Raw genomic sequence first — 21,073 nt, 5'->3', positions numbered from 1 at the left:
ATTTACTGGTCGGTCTACGTTCCAACCCTCACCTATGGTCACGAACTCTGGGTCGTGACCGAAAGAACGAGATCTCGGATACAAGCGGCCAAAATGAGCTTCCTCCGTAGGGTGGCCAGGCTCAGCCTTAGAGATAGGGTAAGGAGCTCGGACATCAGGGGGGAGCTTGGAGTGGAGTCGCTGCTCCTTCGTGTCGAAAGGAGTCAGCTGAGGTGGTTCGGGCATCTAGTCAGGATGCCTCCTGGACGCCTCCCATTAGAGGTTTTCCGGGCACGTCCAACTGGTAGGAGGCCCTGGGGAAGACCGAGGACACGCTGGAGGGATTATATCTCCCGGCTGGCCTTGGAACGCCTCGGGATCCCTCAGAATGAGCTGGAAAGTGTTGCGGGTGAGAGGGAAGCCTGGGTCGGCCTGCTGAACCTGCTGAACCTGCTGCCACTGCGACCCGACCCCGGATAAGCGGCTGATAATGGATGGATGGATGGATGTAGAAAGTCACAAAGCTGATTTGCGACTACTTTCTCAAGGATCTTAGAGAGGAAGGGAAGGTTAGAGATCGGTCTGTAGTTAGCCAACATCTCTGGATTAAGAGTGGGCTTCTTCAGGAGAGGTTTAATTACATCTACTTTGAAGGAATGTGGTACATGGACTGGTAGCAAAGACACATTGACAATATCCAACAGTTAATATCCAATTAAAGGCAAAACGTCTTTAAGCAGCCTCGCTGGGATGGGGTCCAAGAGACAGGTAGACGGTTTAGAAGTAGAAACCGTTGAAGACAAATGGTCAAAGTTGATGGGAGAAAAGCTATCCAAATATACACCAGGGCATACAGCCGTTTCCAAGGCCACTCCACTTGAGGGCAGATCGTCACTGGTTGCGGGCAAGAGATCATCAATCTTGCCTCTAATAGTTAGAATCTTTTCATTGACGAAGCTCATGAAGTCATTACTACTGAGGTATATAGGAATACACGGCTCCACAGAGCTGTGACTCTCTGTCAGCCTGGCTACAGTGCTAAAGAGAAACCTGTTTTTTTTCTTATTTTTCTCTATTACTGATGAGTAATAGGCTGCTCTGGCATTACGGAGGGCCTTCTTATATGTTTTAAGACTATCTCTCCAAACTATACGTGATTCTTCCAGATTGGTGGAACGCCATATGCTTTCAAGCTTTCGTGAAGTTTGCTTTAGTTTGCGGGTCTGAGGGTTATACCAGGGAGCAAACCTCCTTTGCCTCACTGTCTTTTTCTTCAGAGGGGCTATTGAGTCGAGTGTCATTCTCAGTGAGCCTGTAGCACTATCGACAAGATGATCAATCTGGGACAGACTAAAGTTAGCACAGGAGTCCTCCGTCACATTGAGACGTGGTATTGAATCAAATGCAGAAGGAATTGCTTCAAATCAGTATCAGTGTTCCCTAGTGTTTTGTATTGGTTTTGGAGATTTTTTACAGTTCTGATGTGAGGTCCCGGGACAGAGGATGTTGTATGTGTACAGATTGTACATTTGTGATTTCTTCCTGGAGCCCTGGTGCAATAATAAAATACTATCTTCAGCTAATTATTTGTTCCAAGCTGATTTGTTTTAAAATAAAAACCATGTAAAGGTATATTAAATAATCACATGACGGCTACATGAACGTAATGATGCTAAAAGATTATCACTAAAGCTGCTTGTCCTTTCTTTTCGGACCCCTTTATATCAATACTGACAGTGCTACATTTTATGTGTGACAGCAAGACTTCAAAGTTCACTGTGAAATTCCTCCATCTATTCCCCAAATCTTTCAAGAAATTTGGGCATCTCTTATGCTAATGAGCGCATCTTGACCATACATCTATTCATGATCAGGTGGCAATTATCAGGTTGAAGTAAGGAATTTAGCCTGATTAAAACAGATAGATCACACAACATGTTCCTTTTGAGGATTCAATTGAAGCAATGTTTCGAGCACAGGCACATTTGTAGAAGTCCTTGGAAGAGCCACTCAATACATAGGTTGAGTGAGAGCAGTGGTAGGAATTTCCATTAACCTCAACACTTTAATTATTTGTTAAACAATTCAGATTTGTTGTGATCCTCTTTGCCTATCCTTGTCACGACCGGGGGGTGGAAGGGCAAACCCGTTTCTTCCTTTTTCCCTGTGAAAGGGTTTCTTCTGATTTTTTTGGGGGAGTTTTTCCTGATCCGATGTGAGGTCCTGGGACAGGGATGTCATATGTGTACAGATTGTAAAGCCCTCTGAGGCAAATTTGTAATTTGTGATATTGAGCTATTGAATTGAACCTCAAACCTCTAGAGAAATGATTGGGCCCAAAGTACTTTGTGAGAACTTTAGTTGTAAATGAAAGATTTGGTTGTACGGTTATTGCGTTTTCAATGGAAGGGGTGATCTTCTTTTCCACACCACTCTGGACTGGCATTTGACTCCATCCAGAGAGGGAGGCATTTGTGGACACGGCTAGGTGTGTCAGCTGGCGTGCTGAAGTGTGTCGTTTTGAGATTGGCCTTGCCATCCATGAGTTCATAGATATCAGCAGGTTGTGCAATGCTAGCATTAGTGGAACAATGTCAGCATTCCACGTTGTGTGTTAAGAAATGTGTGTGACACAGGCGTGCTGGGATATCACCACTAACTCGCTCCTAAGGATGGGAGGGGGTTGATAATTCCATCATGCATGTTTTAAACAAGGATTTGCTGTCAATCATGATATTGCACCCACTTTTCATAGCATTAAATAAGTAATTAAAACCAAACTCGTCAGAAAAAGGTACACGTGATAATCTTTGGGGGAAAAGATTGGGGAATACGTGTCGTTAAGGGTGGGTGGCACCTTGCATGGTAGCCCTTGCCATCAGTGTGTGAATGGGTGTGAATGGATGAATTACACGGAGTGTTAAATAACTTTAGCATTTAGCTTGGCTCATGTCCCGAGCAGGGTTTATGACCTATACTGCAGCGAACCACAAGGGGGCGTCAAGATTCTTTGGCTTCACTTATGGAGAACTGTCATGTCCACCTATGTACAGCGTATAGTTGAAACTCAGTCAGCGGCTCCTATAGCAGTTACTATGGTTACAGGCGTCAGTGTCACCAATGGTTAGGAACGTACGCTTCTTTTTTAAATGAAGTACTCAAAATCAAATTATATTAAAATAGGAACATCCTATGTCAGAACACAGAGGAAGAGGCATGGTACAATAACCTGCAACGCTCTGGGCTGTCGAGTTTGAGTGCCACAACACTGCCGACAGCTGCCTTCCATCTGACTAATGCCCCATGTCACAGCAGTATTGGTGTGTGCAGTGGTGAGCCGTTCATCCTACAGGCTTCATTTTGTGATCTCTTCCTCGCTCTCCAGGTATTACACGAAGACAAGCAGGCCATCACTACCAAATGTGATTGATGACTTCAGCAAACGTTACATCAGTGTACCTAACCTGTAGGAAAGACTTCATAGCATGCTCAATGCAATACAACTTAATCTTCTGGACCCTGATCATCAATCAAACAAACCAAAAAAAAACATATTCATCTCAGTTTTGACTGATATAATTTCTCATGAATGATAATTCCACATTGCTGGTCTGGTTAGAAACTGCTTTATTCACAGTATTGTGTGGGAAGAGTAAGACACACTTTTTGATTCTCACTAGGCAATCCAGTGGAATAGGAAAAAAAATAGTTTGTACCCTGTTGTCTGTCTATGTGTATTCAAAACATACTTCACTTGCATATTGCATTAACGTTAAAACAGTAATGACAAAGGTTGTATTTCAAACTTTAGTATGTATCGTACTTTTCCTTGAGAGCATGTGTTGTTAATTGTTGAGATGCTTATATTAAAAGAGGCTATGAGAGATGGATGGCATTAGATTTTCAATCCAAAGGAACAGATAATGTAGTTAGCAGCGAGATAGAATTGAATTTACTCCTTGAAGGAAAACAAAAGTGTAATAATATGGCTATGAAATTGGAGCACACACACACACACGTACACACACACACACACACACGTACACACACACACACACACACTCACACACATGCACACAGAGTAGGTCCATTAGAGGGATGTGTTGTTCTCTCCTGATACAGCTGGTTATCAGTAAAGTCTGGCTGTCATATTGTCCTGACAGCGTAGAGATACAGATAGAAGAATCACAGACTAAATAAACTCTGAAAGGCACCTGAACAGAAAGACAAGCGATGGACTTCAATCTGTGTATGTGTGTGTGTGTGTGTGTGTGTGTGTGTGGGCATACACATGCTCACATTAGTCAAGATATCTGTATTTATGGAACCTGTTGGCTCTATGTGTATACGTGTAAGTGTGTGAGGCATTGCCAAGTGACATGCAGTGACAGCGGCAGCACTGTGTGTTTATCAGTGCTGTTTAAATGTTTCCTGTCACTCTTCCTCCCCGCTTTCAGCGACACTAACCTTTACAAGGCTGCTGTTGATACGATCAGACACAAACACAAAGATGCATAAACACACTGATACCGAAGTAATGACATGCGCTTTCTCAGCTATGGAATATTCTTAATAATTAATATGTTCACATGTACAGCTGGGAGTACTCCGTACCTCTGAAGGAGACCCAGAAAGAGCTAGCTTACTCACAACCAACCAACGCACTATTCTAGTACATTGAGAGCTACAAAGAAACAGGCTGCACATACTTATCCAATAAAGCGGAATCCATGCACGATCTTAAAGGCTCCTGATACCGACCAGATATACAAGTGCAAAAGAAGAAATAGACAATGTCATGACACAGTTACACAGGTTGCATGATTTTATTTATGTATGAAGAATTAAACAGCCACCAGAATTCTACAACCTGACGACAGAGGAGCAAAAGAGGTCTTGTTTATAGAAGTCACATTTTAGTATACACTGAGCTGCTATCTCCTCTTCTCTCTCTCCTTGTGGATGAATTCAGGTTCTGTTCATTGCACATTACTAACTCTACTTCTTCCCCAGAGTCTTTGTGACTTCTCACTGGTCCTGGCTCCTGGGCCCTGCCCCCTGACTCCTTGCCCCTGCGTCCTGCATCCTGCCCCTGGCCTGCGCCCTGCCTCCTTCTTTGGGCCACTTGCCTCAAGGGCATGGCCTCATGCCTCATTGGCCCCATCCTGGGAGAGGCTCTCCTTGCTCTCCTGAAGGTTTATTCCCTTTTTTTTCCCCTGTGAAAGGTTTTTTTCTGTTTTTTGGGGAGTTTTTCCTGATCCGATGTGAGGTCCTGGGACAGGGATGTTGTATGTGTATGGATTGTAAAGCCCTCTGAGGCAAATTTGTAATTTGTGATTCTGGGCTATATAAAATAAACTGAATTTAATTGAATTGTGAGTCGATCTTTGGTTAGTCAATCAGAGAGTTTTGCTCATGAATATTAATTATTGGTTGTCCGTGACTTCAGCCTAGCAGCAAATGAGATTGTGCGTCGGACAGAGAAAAAGACACCTTCAGGAAAGCGGGTGTAGAAATACAATCTAAATCCTTCATGGTTACCACCCAATGCTGGGTATACTGAGGAGATAGTCTCACTCGATGTTAAAAAGGCATTTGATGGTGTGAGGTGGGACTATTGTTTCCAGACCCTAGAAAAATGTGAAAACGGCCCTAAATACCTATTTCAAAGAATATCTGGATATCTTTAAAACGTATTCTCAATCCATACAATTAAGTGTGCTCCTAAAATGTGTTAATTTAATTAATTGTCTACCTATTTTCTTTTCCTATTTTTCAATAATATACTGTTATTTGTTTGTTTACCATATTTTATTGTAAATGTTTCTATTTTTAAATTGTGTTTCATACTATTGCACTGTGTTTATTGTTATGCCCCATTCACCGAGCCACATTCCTTGTATGTGTAACATATATGGCAATGAACTGATTCTTGACTTAACTGCACATAGTAAACAGACCTGTACTTGTATAGATTTGTTTTAGTCTTCTGACCACTCAAAGCACTTTAACACTACATGACATCATTCACCCATTCACACGCATTCATACACTGATGGGAGGAGCTAAAGTTCCACCTGTCCATCAGCAGTAACTAACTTTCCTACACATTCACACACCGTAGGACAGCTACGGGAGACATTTTTGGGTGAAGTGTCTTGCCCAAGGACACATCAACATTCAATTCAGTTTATTTTATATAGCCCAGAATCACAAATTACAAATGTGCCTCAGAGGTTCTTTACAATCTGTACACATACGACATCCCTGTCCCAGGACCTCACATCGGATCAGGAAAAAGTCTCAAAAAAACCTTTCACGGAGAAAAAAGGGGAGATTCCCAGATAGCGGAGCCAGGGATCAAACCGCCGATACTCTGATTGAAGGACGACCCTGCTCACCATAGCCACAGTCAACGTGTATTTGTCTTTTCTGATAAAAAAGGCCATGCAAAACCACCGTAAAATGGTTTGTAATTAGATACCATTTAGTCATCAGGAAATAATTGTAGGTCTATGATGTGTTTTTTTTGTTATAAGTCTGTGTGAGCGTGTGCGTGTGTGTGCATGTGCGTGTGTCCACATGCGTCAGGACCTGCAGCAGGTGCTGCCCCAAAAGACGTCTGTCTTAGCCCAGGGCCGAGAGAGATGAAAAAACAGCTGCCGCCTTCAATCTACATCCAGACCCACTAAGGACTGCAACTGACTCATCCTCTGCTGTGAGAACACACACACACACACACACACACACACTTGGGGTGACAGTCCTTAGATAAGCAACATTTTACTCAAAAGTAGTTTCAGTGGAATTGCCACAAGCAGTGGACTACCTCAAAGTGAATTAGGGCAGCCTGTACCCACTCATTTTCAATCCATTAATCTATCAACTATTAGACTAATTACTTATTTAATCTAGGCATCTTAAATGTGGTTCTCCAGCATTTCAGCGCACAGACGCACACACACACACACATACACATACACACACACACACACACACACACACACACAGACACACACACACACACATACACATACACATTGACACACACACACCTTAATCAGTAATTGCCCTTTTAGTAAAGCATTATCACAGGTAAAAGTATTTGTGGAAGGAACTATGGTGTGCTGGTTTTTCTATACACACACATTCTACATTTGCTACCAAGTACACACACACACAGACACACACACACACACACACCACACACACACACACACACAAACAGACACACACACACACAAACACACAGTAGGGCAGTTGACTCCTGTGTTTGCTCAGAGGATAGACGATGGTTGAGTGCTAATCTCTGACGTGATTGCGCTGCTGTTACTGACTTGTGACATACAAAGACAATTAAAGAGCGTAATTACGCCGGATTAATGGATGGTTGTCTTGTAAAAAAAATAAGAGAATATAAAGTATATCTATATTTATGTCTAGTGTATTTATACGGGAAAACATGACTGGCATACAAACACAAAAATTAAGGGAGGTGAAGGATTAAAATTTAAATTTCTCAGGGTAAAGTAAAAAGTGACTCACGTCAAGCCAGTTGTGTCTGTGCGTCTCAGAGAAAATATATAGAAAGAGAAAATATGGGCGAAAAGAACAGATGTTTAATACAATCTTTATTGAGATGTTTAATACAATCTTTTTAATTTAATTTAATGTTATACCTTTAACTTTGATCTGGCTCACTTCTATTATTATTTTTAAACGTTCTAATAGGTTATCCATCCCAGTGACCAAATCATCTCCATTTGAATTTAATCATAATCCAGCAGAATAATTACATTGAAGCGATTGGATTTCAAGCTTTGCAGTGGAGACTGATATCTGTTTGTTTGTTCTCTTCTTGTTGGAATGGTTATGTGTTATGTATTACACATACGTTTTAGTCTAGAAGTAACAAATGTATGGACTATTTTATATGCATTGTTTTGAGCAATGACGTGCCTGATTTTAGCAATGTTTTTTATCATTGAAAAAAGGCAGGCCTTTTAAGTTTTTTTCATACAGGATTTTAAGTTATCCTCATCAATGCTCCATGAGTAATAGTGGTGCTGGAGGCCAGATCAATACCATGTCAAGTATGTATATCATTTGTTAAAACAAAGGAACCAGAGTTTAATATCAGGAAATGTCACGTCCTCCAGGTTTGTATGTCCTTAAGGCATGCTTGGCGCTAAGCTAACTCCATTCCTCGAGGCACCGGCCGAGCAGGTGGAGTAGCAGCCATCTTTGACTCAAGCCTATTAATAAATCCTAAACCTAAATTAAACTACAACTCATTTGAAAGCCTTATTCTTAGTGTTTGACATCCACTCTGAAAAACATTACAGCCAATTCTATTTGTTATACTGTACCGGCCACCAGGTCCATATTCAAAATTTCTATCTGAATTTTCAGAGTTTCTATCAAGTTTAGTCCTTAAAACTGACACGGTTATTATTGCAGGAGATTTTAATATTCACGTGGATGTTGATAATGATTGCCCTAATGCTGCATTTAACTCATTGTTGGACTCGATCGGCATCTGTCAGGGAGTACAGAAACCCACTCACTGCTTTGGCCACACCCTCGACCTTGTTCTTGCATGTGGCATTGACTTCCCCGTCATGTTAGTTGTTTTCGTTCTGTTTGCCGGTCTAATTAAATCTCTTGTCATTTCAGACCCAGCCATTCACACCTGATCATCCTTCTTTCCCTTCACCTGGTTCTCACGCCCATCTCACCTGCAGCCCTTTAGTCTATATTCCTGATCTGCCTGTTCTGACCTTTGATTCTCTGCCTGCCCCTTTTTGGACTTTTCACGGACTGATCTCCCAGTTTTGACCTTCCCTGTACCCAGTAAAAGCAATCATCTTTGTTACCCATGTCTCAGAGTCGTGCTTTGGGGTTCCAGTTTGTTACACCATTACAATAAGACTGTCTTGCCAGCAACAAAGCTTGATGTGGCAAGTTGTTTTCTTCATCTGCTCTTAATCACAATGTGGTACAAGGGGCGTAGAGTAGAGGGACCAATGGCCCCTTGGACCCCCGACTTCTGGGGCCCTTATGGGATGCCATTACTAGTGAAGTGTTGAAATGTTAGGGTAGTTATTTATTTTACAAGACAGTAATGCTTTGTAAAATATTTTAAATAATTATTTAGAAAAAATATAAAAGATGAAAATATTATTCTGAATTCTATATATTATATGACTGAAGAGATTGTAAGTGTGGTTCAAAATCGTCTGCCTGGTAGAGCCTTTGGAAGAATTCAGCCAACAACTTCTCTCGTTCTGGTAGATTTATTTCTCTGATCACAAGCAAAGTACTGAGATTGCAATGCCAGGGGAGTCACAACAACTCTTACTCTAGAACCGGAAGCCCGGCCCTTACATACACAGATTTCGTCACAGGTTCGTATGCATCATCCTAACTTCTAATTGGTGCTGAATTATCAAGGAGGCGGATCATTCTAAATAAATTATCAAGGAGGCGGATAATTCCGTCTCACAGGACTGAGACACTTTTTTTAGACTATTCAATGACATATGGGTATATTGTGATTCAAGACGTATCTATAACCGAGAAGCAGACAGCCGCACATTCCCAGACACAAATTTCAGTACCCTGACAAAAGCATAACATTATAACAATATATAAGCATTTATATTATCAAGATGCCTCAGTATTTTAGAACATTTTAAAGTCTAAAAAATGTTATAGCATTTATATAACGCCTTTCTAGTCTTCTGACCACTCAAGGCACTGGACACTACAACGTCAGCATTCACACATGCACTGATTGCACAGGCTCCTATATATCTAAAATATAAAATAATGAAATGGACAGCTTTGCTATTTACTGAATTCTATTGATTGTTTAAAAATACAGTACAGTTTCAAACGCTGACTCAAATTACTGTAAGGGTTAGGGTTAGCTCTAGGGGATATTTAGTGGCCAGGCATTATCAATCCACTTGACATAATGTTCTGTCTTCATCACCAGCAGCATTGATGTTTCTCGTTGTTTGAGTAGACTACACAAGGTAGCCGCTGCTGCATCTGGTTAGCTGTTTTTTGCCAGTTGGTCTTTATCTTCAAGGAGACTACGATTTTCATTGAGAGACAAGAGCTTTCTGGAGTTCAATGAGCAGCATCTAAGGATGGCACAGCCAGTTCATGAAATATTCCCTTTTAAACTTGTTTGGCTGGGTGATTGGACATGTAAAGAGATATTTCATATTTCATTTTTCTATCTAGATTTAGATTTTCTCTTGTTTCTTGTCCTGGAGGTCATAGGTCAAACTAGAGGTGGTAGGAAGTTGGAGTCTTGCTGTAAAGCAGCAGTCCACAACCTTTTTTGCGCCACAGACCGGTTTTGTGCGAGACAATATTTTCCTTCAAGGTGTGGGGGATCAATATGCCGAAATAAATAATAAATAATAATAAAATGATACGACCAGGCATATAAACAAATATAAAATACATAAAAAATGCAACTTACCATTACGCTAAATTATTGACACATACTACACATGTGAGAATCTTCTGTAGCGGTAAACACGCATTTTAAGAAGGACTCTTATTGTCTTTTAAATGGAGCTTTCTTTTTCTTCTTCTTCTGTCTCCTCATTGGGCCTTTCCCCCTTTATTGTGTACTAATATTTGCTACCTTGTGGGCTTAATTTTTGGGGTAAGTATCACGTGATCGAGACGAGGGTCAAGAGGCACAGACTCACAGACGGAAGTATCCGTTTATTCTTCAAAATAAAACATCTTTCAGGCCGCGATAATAAATCACATATTTTTTTAATTCATTCTTTCTGTGCGGCCAGGTACAGAAGGACCCACGGACTGGTACCGGTCTGCGGCCCGGTGGTTGGGGACCACTGCTGTAAAAGACAATGGATGGACGATGTTTGAGTTGGATGCACTAGTTTGAGGAAGCAGCTTTTTTTCTCCTTTTTTTCCCCCACTGATGCAGCTTTTGAGTGTCGTGGCCCAAAATATCATCTGTTAACTCTATCAAAAACACAGGACTGACTGCATGATGCATAAAATCTCCATCATCACCATCATCATCACCATCTGACGCATTCTGCCTCTTCACCCACCCTTTTGTTTCACACACACACACATGGATACGCACACATGCGCACGAAAGGACACGTACACTCTGATGTAACCCCTCCCTCCTCCGGTGGCGTAAACTATATAAATCCCGTCTGTCGGAGTTAAACCAAGAGACCCGCAGAGAGAAGAAAGCAATCCTCCAAACTTCTACCTGTAACCTCAAAGTCTTCTCAAAGTAAGTCTCCACACTTCTTACTCATGCATGCACCCTTTGTTGAGATGTGTGCATTTGATTCCAATACGAAAAGGCTCGTTTTAATTGAGATCTCCCGTATCACGTATTAAAAGTTATTATTCAAAGTGAAATTGCATTGAAACGAATTATATCATAACACTTTTAGTAGTCTACTGTTTTCTGTAGAGAAAAACATGAAGACCGGTAAAATATGACGACACATTTGGACTTTTATAAGCAAGTCTTTTCTAAATAAAAAGCCTGCATGTCGAAATGTTTTGTTCAGCGAAAAATATTTTTCGTTCCACTTTTCGTCATAAAATAAAGCGGACCAAAAAGACGCCAACAAGTCGAAATAATTGTTTGAGATAATAACTTTTGCATCTATATTCAGCGATATACGAATGCGCAGTTTGTCATTTCAAAGATATCTTAAAAATAGACACTTTTAAAAACGACTAACTCTCTCTCAACCGTTACACGTGTTGCGTATCCTCTCGTGAGTGCACGTGTCCGTGGTAGATGTCCAGTGTGGAGCTGCGAGGTCGTGCTCGTGCTCGTGCTCGTGCATTGAGGTTCAGACCACGTCAGACCACCTCCACGAGGTGCTGCTGGATGACTTCAGCACCACGGACAGCGCCGCGGGGATTCTGAGCGAATCCAAACCTCATGACAGATAGATGACGGCATATTGAATTCACTTTTGATAGCATTGTTTAAAATGGACATTATATTGTTGCAGACAGGTGACCAAAAACCTCACATGCAGAAAAGTATAGCTCACCTCGTGAATCTGATGGCCCTGCAAGGCCGATAATAATGACAATGAATGTCAGAATGCATCAGAGCACACAATTCAATTCAGTTTATTTTGTATAGCCCAAAATCACAAATTACAAATTTGCATCAGAGGGCTTTACAATCTGTACACATACGAAATCCCTGTCCCAGGACCTCACATCGGATCAAGAAAAACTCCCCAAAAAATTTTAAACGGGGAGAAAAAGTGAAGAAACCTTGGTAACAGAATCATTGTGTGGAAGAAAACCTTCAGCTGGACCAGATGTCTTGAGGTTCAAACCACAATGGTTCAATCAACACATAGATACAATAGAGTTTTAAATGGTTATAGGTTTACTGCTAATTCCAAAAATGTGCATGTAAACAGAGATGATCCAGGGATCAAAGGGAAGAACCCTTCAGGAGAGCAACAGAGGAGGATCCCTCTCCCCGGATGGACAGAAGATATATACGTCATGTGTACAGATGAACAGCATTACAGAGTTACATAACACTTTCAATGATGACCGATAAAGGGGCAGCAAAACAATAAAGTTCCCCTTGATGCTCTTTATAACTAATCTCTTAATGAATCTCAAAAACTCATCTGTATTGCTTATTGCCCGAGAGTTCTATAAATACAATGAGGAGTTGTATCTACTTATACACCCTGAGAAGTGAAAACATTTTTTTTGGTAGCAGTGGTCAGGGTAAGTTTGCAAGTTTTTATTAAATTTCTGTTTTTCAGTTTTTTTCTATTTGGTAGTTTCCTTTTCAATTAAGTGTTTTATTTGGAGATATGTCAAATTAAGGGTTTAATCTAAAATGATTGACAACAACCATAATTCTATAATGATAGCTGTCAAATTAAATAACAAATATAACTTGGAAATTAAGCTGCATTATTAAATCATCTTAAATCTGTAGCATTTATGTTAATTTCATGAAAAACATCAAATTTACTGATGATGTGTGAAATTAGTTTCAACCTCTGTAGTCAATACATTTCCTTAATCTTCTTCAGAAACTAAACACCACTCTAACAAGAAGTCAATCCAAAGCATAAGGTTCTTTTTACAAATGTTTTACAAGATACATAATAACTTGTTTAACTCAATTTACATATACAGGAGGCATTCCCTCGGGAAACAAACAACACCGTTTCCAGCTGCTCGCCTCGAAATGCCTATTGTCAAGACAATAGGCATTTCTTTATCGTGCCTCCTTCACTCTCAGTAGAGATGATGGGATTCATTTAAGCAAACATCTGGGACAAAACGTGATGTCTTTTTTGGTCAGTGATTTTTTAACAGAACTCGTTTTATTTTGACCAACATAATACAAAATAAGAATTTTGCAAACTGCTAACAATTGATAGAAAACAAATGAAATAACCAAGGCATTTATTCATCAAATAAATCCCCAAAGCGGTCATGGTAATATTGTGCTGGTGTTAATTCAAAACGTCCATGAATCTTCTCTTATTCTTGCTGCCCCGTTGCAGATGGCCGTGATCCTGAAGCCGTGGACAGTGCTGGTGGCCTTAGTGCTGTGTGTGCTGGTGTGTCTGGGAACACTGGCAGACGCCTACCCCCCGAAACCTGAGAACCCTGGGGAAGATGCTGCTCCCGAGGACTTGGCCAAGTACTACACCGCCTTGAGACACTACATCAATCTGATCACCAGGCAGCGGTATGACACACGCATGCAGTATACATATATACATATATATATATACACATATACATATACATTGCTCAGGTATTTGTGCTGCATGAGCCTGCACTCCTTTTGTTTGTATTTCTGTATTTAGGGCTGAATCCTATTTGATATTACATTTTGATATCCTAATTATATTATTATACTATACTATTTTTGATGAAGCAAGGCAGTCCAAAATGTTTTACTGAATCAAGTCAAATCCAAATCTAAGGTAGCCCATTTTAAATCTCAATAACTAAATTGAATAATCATTTTCACGGTAGCCACCATGCTCACATTACAAGTGAAATAAAACATTGCCAAACGAAATGCAAACAAATGAACTCCAAACAATTTCTTTGTTTTTTAATAAAGGACTAATATATAGGACGGGCATGTTCGTGCACGTGAGCGTGCCCCCCTGGGTAGCTCATGGTCGGCCCAATGCTCTCATACGCAGTTGCAGCTGATAAAATCCCTCTTGATTGACAGCGTCGTCACAGAAGTGTAGTGTCCACCCTCCGGTTCCCCTCTATCTATCTATCTATCTATCTATCTATCTATCTATCTATCTATCTATCTATATCTATCTATCTATCTATCTATCTATCTATCTATCTATCTATCTATCTATCTATCTATCTATCTATCTATCTATCGATCTATCTATCTATCTATCTATCTATCTATCTATCTGTTGCCATGTTGAGAGTTGTTGAAGGGCAATCAAAATGCTCCCAATCTTGTATTATGCACCTTTAAAGTTATGGAGGGTCTTCATGAAGATAGACGAAGGGATGCATCATCTATCTCCAAATGTGCATTCCCAAACATTTAACGAACCCTTACCCAAACGGGTCCGTCTTTCAATCAGAGGGTCGGCGGTTCGATCCCCTCTCACGGCTCTAGTTGATGTCTCCCCATAGCTGTGTCTACGGTGTAAGATTGTAAGTCAGCTACATGTCATGTGATGTAACTGCAGCTGAATAGAGTTTGCCTTTTTGATTTCTTCCCATTGGCTTCTTTAGTCCAGATTAAATGGAGTTTGATTCAAGTCATTATAGGGACTGAGTCGTATGAGTTTCCTGCTCGCACTTAAAACCCAAATCTCTGTTGATGTGTGATGCAATCCCCCCCCCTCACACGGCATCTCCGTAGATTAGATTACTGGCCACTTTCCAAAACCTCCAGGCCTCCAAATCAAGGGGACCAGAGCAATAAAAAGGGCACAGATGGACCCAAGAAAGAATCCCAAATCCAGTTAGCGGGGCCTAAGTCAAGGCCTGCTGCTCTCAGGTATAAGAGGCTGTACGGAATTGTCAGATGCTAATTTTTTTATTTGAAGCAGTCTGGCTCATGAGCCATCTGCTCTTACTCATGAAAGCCAAATAGATCGTTGATATTTAGATACTTGGTTTAAAGAAGACTCATAATCACCATAAAAAGTCAATTGGTTGAGGCAGAAGGTTTTCACATTTCACTGGAGAGTTGCAGATGAAGACATATATGTGATATCGGTAACTGATGGTTATATGAAGGTTTGACTGTATCAAATAATGTGCTGACGAATGTGATGGCTGTCAGCTTGAGGCTGCACTCCAGATAACATTGATGGATCTGGGTAGTCAGGTGCCTGTGGTGCATAACTATATACTGCAGTTCATAACATTGTATAAATGGACACATGTACAGTGTCTTAACTAAAGACATGGAAAGCAGAGCACTGAGTCGGAAATGTGGGTGTTTATAGTATTTATTTGATGCTTACAAATTGTGCATTTGTTAAGCTGATTCTAATTTTGTTATACCATGATTCAGTATTTCTCTAACATAATTTTAATACATTTCAACTCTTACACTGACACTTGACACTTCAAACCCTTAATGTGATTCAGCTTCAACTGACACATCAACTGCTTTAGTTGTTCAACATCTCACATGCAAACAATTACACTTTTATCAGATTTCCTGTAATATTTTTTTGTGATCAAGCACACTTTAATTTTCTGAAGATAATTTAGAAATGCCCAGTTCCCTCATCGTTTCTATGTGAAAGAAGGTACTAATTGTAAAGAAAATAGTGTTTTGCTATAGTTTCAGTTGATTTGTTGAGCAGATTTTCAAATGCTTTGAAGCTAAATGAATTCAGCAGAACATATTGTTGAGAAAAAGATGGACGGGTATTTATTTGATGAAAACTCGAATAGCTTTGTGACTCAGATGTAATGGTATTACATGAAAAGCACAAACTGGGGTTGTATTTAGATATAAAAACATGATGAAGATGACTGCATTAGAGAGAGCAAAAGACAAGAAGGGTCAAACTGCCCATTGGTTAGAGAGAGACAGAAAGACAGTCAGAGTGGAACAGACATTAAACAGAAATGCAGATATACGGACATGGGGGCAGATATCGTCAGATGAAGAGAAGACATCCAGACAGACTCAGGGAGCTATATGTGTGCAGATGGGCCATAATCAGAGAGGGAAGCTCCTGATGTGACAGTTGAGACACAGATGTTTGATTGCTTTCCCACAGGGCGACACACTCACACACCTCTCTGTGTGAAACCAAGCATAGGATTGGGTGCTGGGGACATAGTGGGAGGTGCACCAGGTGGTTAATGGCAAATCAAAGCAACTGCAGGCTGCGCTGCAGGGGTTGTGTTGAAAAGCACGCTTTACAAACACAAACACACCAAGACACACACACACATTAGGACGGTTCTGTGGTTTCACATTTGCAGCTTTCTTGGTTTCCTGATCATGTGCATGATGAGACTCATCCAGATCAGCTCTCGAACGCACACACTTAGAATCTGACTGTGAAGATGAAGCATTAGGATCAAAGGGAGGGCAGGTGAACCAACATAGAGGACACACACACTGGACAAAGAGAAGGCAAAAAGACACATTGACTTGATAACTCAAATGATAAAACATAATCTCTCTAAACTCGCTTACATTCACACTGTGGGCTGCAAGGTTTTAAACAGAAAGGTTGATCCTGCTTCGTCTCAACAGGAACAAACAAAGCTGAACAGCTTTCTTCTAGAGCGTGTTGTGCTTATGTAAACCTAGCGGCGGTATTGATTAAGTATTGGCTTTTTACTTTCACAAGCATAGTTTTGGTCCCTTCAATGCCTCAAATAATTGAGCTCTGAGCTGCTGTAGAAACATGAAGGTGCAACATGGCGGACCCTGTGGAAGAGGACCTGCTCCCTATGCACATATACACGGCTCTTTCTGTAGAAAGAGCCGTGTATATGTCCTTACACAAACTTAACTTAGCTTCCAGGTGATTATACACACATGAAAACCGTACTATAATTATTGAATGAATCTCACTTATTTTACACTCTCTTCTTCTAAGATGTAATTGAAAGTGTCGGACAAATTCAAATGTTGACCTTATGGTGGCAATAGTTGAAATATAAAGGGATCACACATTCATCCTGAAGGGGTACAGTGAATGTGTTCGCCACATTTAATGGCAATCCATCCAAAAGAGAAAATAACAAACGTGAACGCCGTGGTGAAAAATCATTTAGATGCATCCTCTTGGAACCATGAATGCACAAACTTCTATGCCAGTCCATGGAATAGATGTTGAGATATTTCACTGGATAAGTGAGAGGCTCTGACCTGCAGGTGGCGCTAGATAAAAAGTCACTGCATCACCAAAGTTAGTTGGATTCATCTTCTAAATGGATATCTGAACCAAACTTCCCAGCTTTCTATCCAATAGTTGTCAAATGTGCTGCTAGTTTGGCTACAAACTGTTCTGGTTACCCCTCTCCCAGGTATGGAAAGCGTTCCACTCAGGAGGACGTGGTTGCAGAGCTGCTGTTTGGTGGCGACAGCAACCGAGACCAGAGATCAAGGTCAAGACCCCCCCCCCCACATGCTGCAGCATTCATGTGACCTGGAACAAATCCATATTGAGTACTTATACATGCTTCCTTGTGTTCTTCCACAGATATGACGACTCCTACATGTGGTGACTCCGCTGCCCCTCCCTCCTCATGGAGCATTTCCTCCTGGTGCATCCCACAATGCACCTGGAGGGGCCGACATGAGCCTCTCCCCTCCAACCCCTGAAACCGGCCTTGAACTGAAGACCATCACTGACCGGAACACGAGCTCTCTTATTCTCTCTGGCCACTGTCTCACATCTCTCTCATTATAACACAATTGTAGATAAGTTATTCTTCAAATATATATATATGAGATCAGAGCTACCAATCAGAAGGTTGACCTGTGTCTGTGTGTATGTGTGTGTGTGTGTGTGTGTGATCACTTATTGTCCTTGTCATGTCAAAAACAGTTTAGAGAAGGACATATTCTTGTTTTACTGTTGCTACTGTAAAAAGTAACAGAATAAATCAATAAAAACTGTTCTATGTGATTAAAATGTGTTGGTGAATCAAAATAGTCTTTGGAGATTCATGTACTGATGCTGTGTACTCATGTACTTCATGTCCTCATCTTATACTCTGAAAACTCGAAAGGCACTCTTACTCATGTATGAAATGATAAGGCTGGTGTCATTTAAGATTTTTTGGCAGTCAACAAATCCCACAAAAAGACCAAACAAACCAACAATATGTTGGTCCATCGCTTGGTGCTTTGTGATCTCTCAGCTGCAAGTCCATTGGCTCCTGCTGAGGTCTTCTTTTAAACGGCTCTAAAACATATAATGTCATTTTAATTTGAAAAAATAATTCTGTATATTATATGTAATTATACATAATATAATATTCTTATAAACAACTGGTTACTGCAGTTTTAGGAAATTTCACTTAAACAGGAGGAAATGGTGCATTAATCCACATTTGATTGCCGACTATTTGCTTTTACCAGTTTATGTTTTAACAAGAGGAAGCAGATATTTCAGACACATGATAGTTATTAGTTGGATACATTGATTGATTGGTTTTAGTCCTTTAATGGGTTTAGTGACAAGAACAATCTAGAATAACAACACACAGTGGATTGTTTCACGGCATGAAGGGGTATTGCTTTACAGTGAAATAAAGTAAACACCCTTCCTCTTTAAGCATTCATCTGCACATGCTAGTTGAGACTCATGGTTATTGTTGAGAGGACAGGCAGCGTCCCTGGCTTCTCATTGGGTTGGGCCTTCAGGAATATCAGTTGGCTTATATTCCTGCTGTTATGATCATGATGGAAGAATAAAGAACATTAAAGCATGATAATGAGGACGATGATGAACCTGTATCATATTTCTTTGTCTCACACTGACGGTGCTCTTCAATTGACTTCATGACCTGGATGAACTCACAGAGGAGGGCCAGTTCATGAAGTCCTGACCCTAAATGTGATCACAGCTGACACAGAGACTCTGTGAATAAAAGACCAAAAGAAACAGATAATGATGCACTTGAATTGATACGTCATGATGAGCTCACATGTTTAATAATGTGAAGAAGTGCTTTTAGACCTTCTACTGACCTGAGCTGTCAGTAGGCCTCTCGTTTGTTTTATTCATTCATAAAATCCTGGCACATTTATAGATATGCATATTATACATCCCCAGAGATCTTAAACATTCATTTGAATGCACACTATTGCCATGTCTTAGTTCATCCTTGTATATATTTTTAATTAACGTAAGTGTTACAAATTAATTTTTTAAGGCCTTCTAAATGTAATTATAATATTAAAATATGTTACTTACACTAATTGTGTCCTGTAGCTGAATGGGTTTATGATTATATTATAATTGAGTTATTAATCACTGTTGAATATTTTGATCTCGATTTGATTATTTATTTGTACAACGCTACACAGAACATGAAATAATTGGGTCACAAAGGGTGAGAGATTTAGTGTCTAGACAGACAGTAGAAGGAAACGCCGATGAGATCAGTTCCATATGTTCAGAAAACAACACTGTAGCATTAATATCTTCAAAGTTATAGAGTTACTGTGTTGTAACCATATTCCAACTGTTACAACTTATGGTTCTGGAGAGTCGGTTAACATGATTTTGAACATGATGTTTATTAACAGCAATTTGGTTCTGGGCTTGGTCCCTTCTGGTTCTGGGCTTGGTCCCTTTTCGTTCTGGGATTGGTCCCTTTTGGTTCTGCTTGGTCCCTTCTGGTTTCTGGGCTTGGTCTCTTCTGGTTCTGTGCTTGGTCCCTTTTGGTTCTGGGCCTGGTCCATTCTGGCATGGGCTTGGTCCCTTTTGGTTCTGGGCCTGGTCCCTTCTGGTTCTGGTCCCTTCTGGTTCTGGGCCTGGTCCCTTTTGGTTCTGCTTGGTCCCTTCTGGTTCTGGGCCTGGTCCATTCTGGCATGGGCTTGGTCCCTTTTGGTTCTGGGCCTGGTCCCTTCTGGTTCTGGGCCTGGTCCCTTCTGGTTCTGGGCTCCCTTCTGTGTCCAGGACTCTCCCTGTGGTACAGGGTCGGGCTTTTCTCACAATCCAAGGACATGCAGGTTAGATTAGTGCTTGTCGTCTATAAGACTGGCTTCTTAAATGGCCTGTTGGGGTTTTGGAATGGGCACAAATCCCAAATAAATCTATATTTAATTTCTTTCTTTGTTTGGTTTAGGTAATACGAAGGCAAAACACCAGGAGAGCAATGTCTAAGAAAACACAAATATAACCCCATTATTAATATGGAATACATTCTGCCCATTGTTACCTTGAGATGTCTTTATACTTTAATATCCTCATATTTTGCCCCATTATTACATAAATAACCCTGTGTTAACACCAAGTACCCTAGTACTATCCTGTTGTTCCCAAGATATTACTACCTTATTTCCATGTTTGAACTTAGCTGTAACATGAAGTAACACCCATCACTATGACCTTTAGATCACCAGCTGACACGCAAGTGGACTTAATTCAAGTGTAATACTCCAATCTCTCCACTGCGCGCTGCTGTTGCACTGACTCCACACAAGATCAGAGCGGTAAACTGCTGCAGCATCCTTCAACAGAGCACATGTTAATGCCTCCAATCTCAATGTGTCAGGTTCCCGTTTAAAAGCACTCGAGGTGATCAGTCCCATCTGTGTGTGGTAGGCTTTGGTTAGGCTTTGGTTAGGTGTGTTTTATAAAGGCACAGAAACAACAACAAACAAAACAACGCACTTTCCCTTTAATACTCATTTTAATACTACTGCATCGATAGATGACTGTGGGTGCATCCCAAGTCTCTTAACAGCATTCCTGTTTCCCTCACTTGCGTCTTAGTCCCGCCCACCAGGGTTGCATGGAGAGACGCAAGGAAACCACGCGAGGAGAGAGGAAACGAGGACCGCGTCACGTGAAGCGAC

The 21,073-nt window shown here is 40.7% G+C and overlaps 1 protein-coding gene across 1 annotated transcript; it reads left to right on the top strand.

The window, feature by feature from the left end:
* The first annotated feature begins 11,235 nt into the window (after window positions 1-11,235).
* LOC117734925 (peptide YY-like) lies at window positions 11,236-18,004 on the top strand. The gene is made up of 4 exons (XM_034539275.1): window positions 11,236-11,281; window positions 13,566-13,753; window positions 17,566-17,646; window positions 17,742-18,004. The coding sequence occupies exons 2-4, from the start codon at window positions 13,566-13,568 to the stop codon at window positions 17,764-17,766; spliced, it is 294 nt and encodes a 97-aa protein (XP_034395166.1). The 5' UTR covers window positions 11,236-11,281; the 3' UTR covers window positions 17,767-18,004.
* Window positions 18,005-21,073: the final 3,069 nt, after the last annotated feature.

This window comes from Cyclopterus lumpus, chromosome 8 (assembly GCF_009769545.1).
Source record: "Cyclopterus lumpus isolate fCycLum1 chromosome 8, fCycLum1.pri, whole genome shotgun sequence".
Lineage (NCBI taxonomy): Eukaryota > Metazoa > Chordata > Actinopteri > Perciformes > Cyclopteridae > Cyclopterus > Cyclopterus lumpus.
Note: the sequence above shows the minus strand (reverse complement) of the source record. Positions and strands in the feature narration are given on the sequence as shown.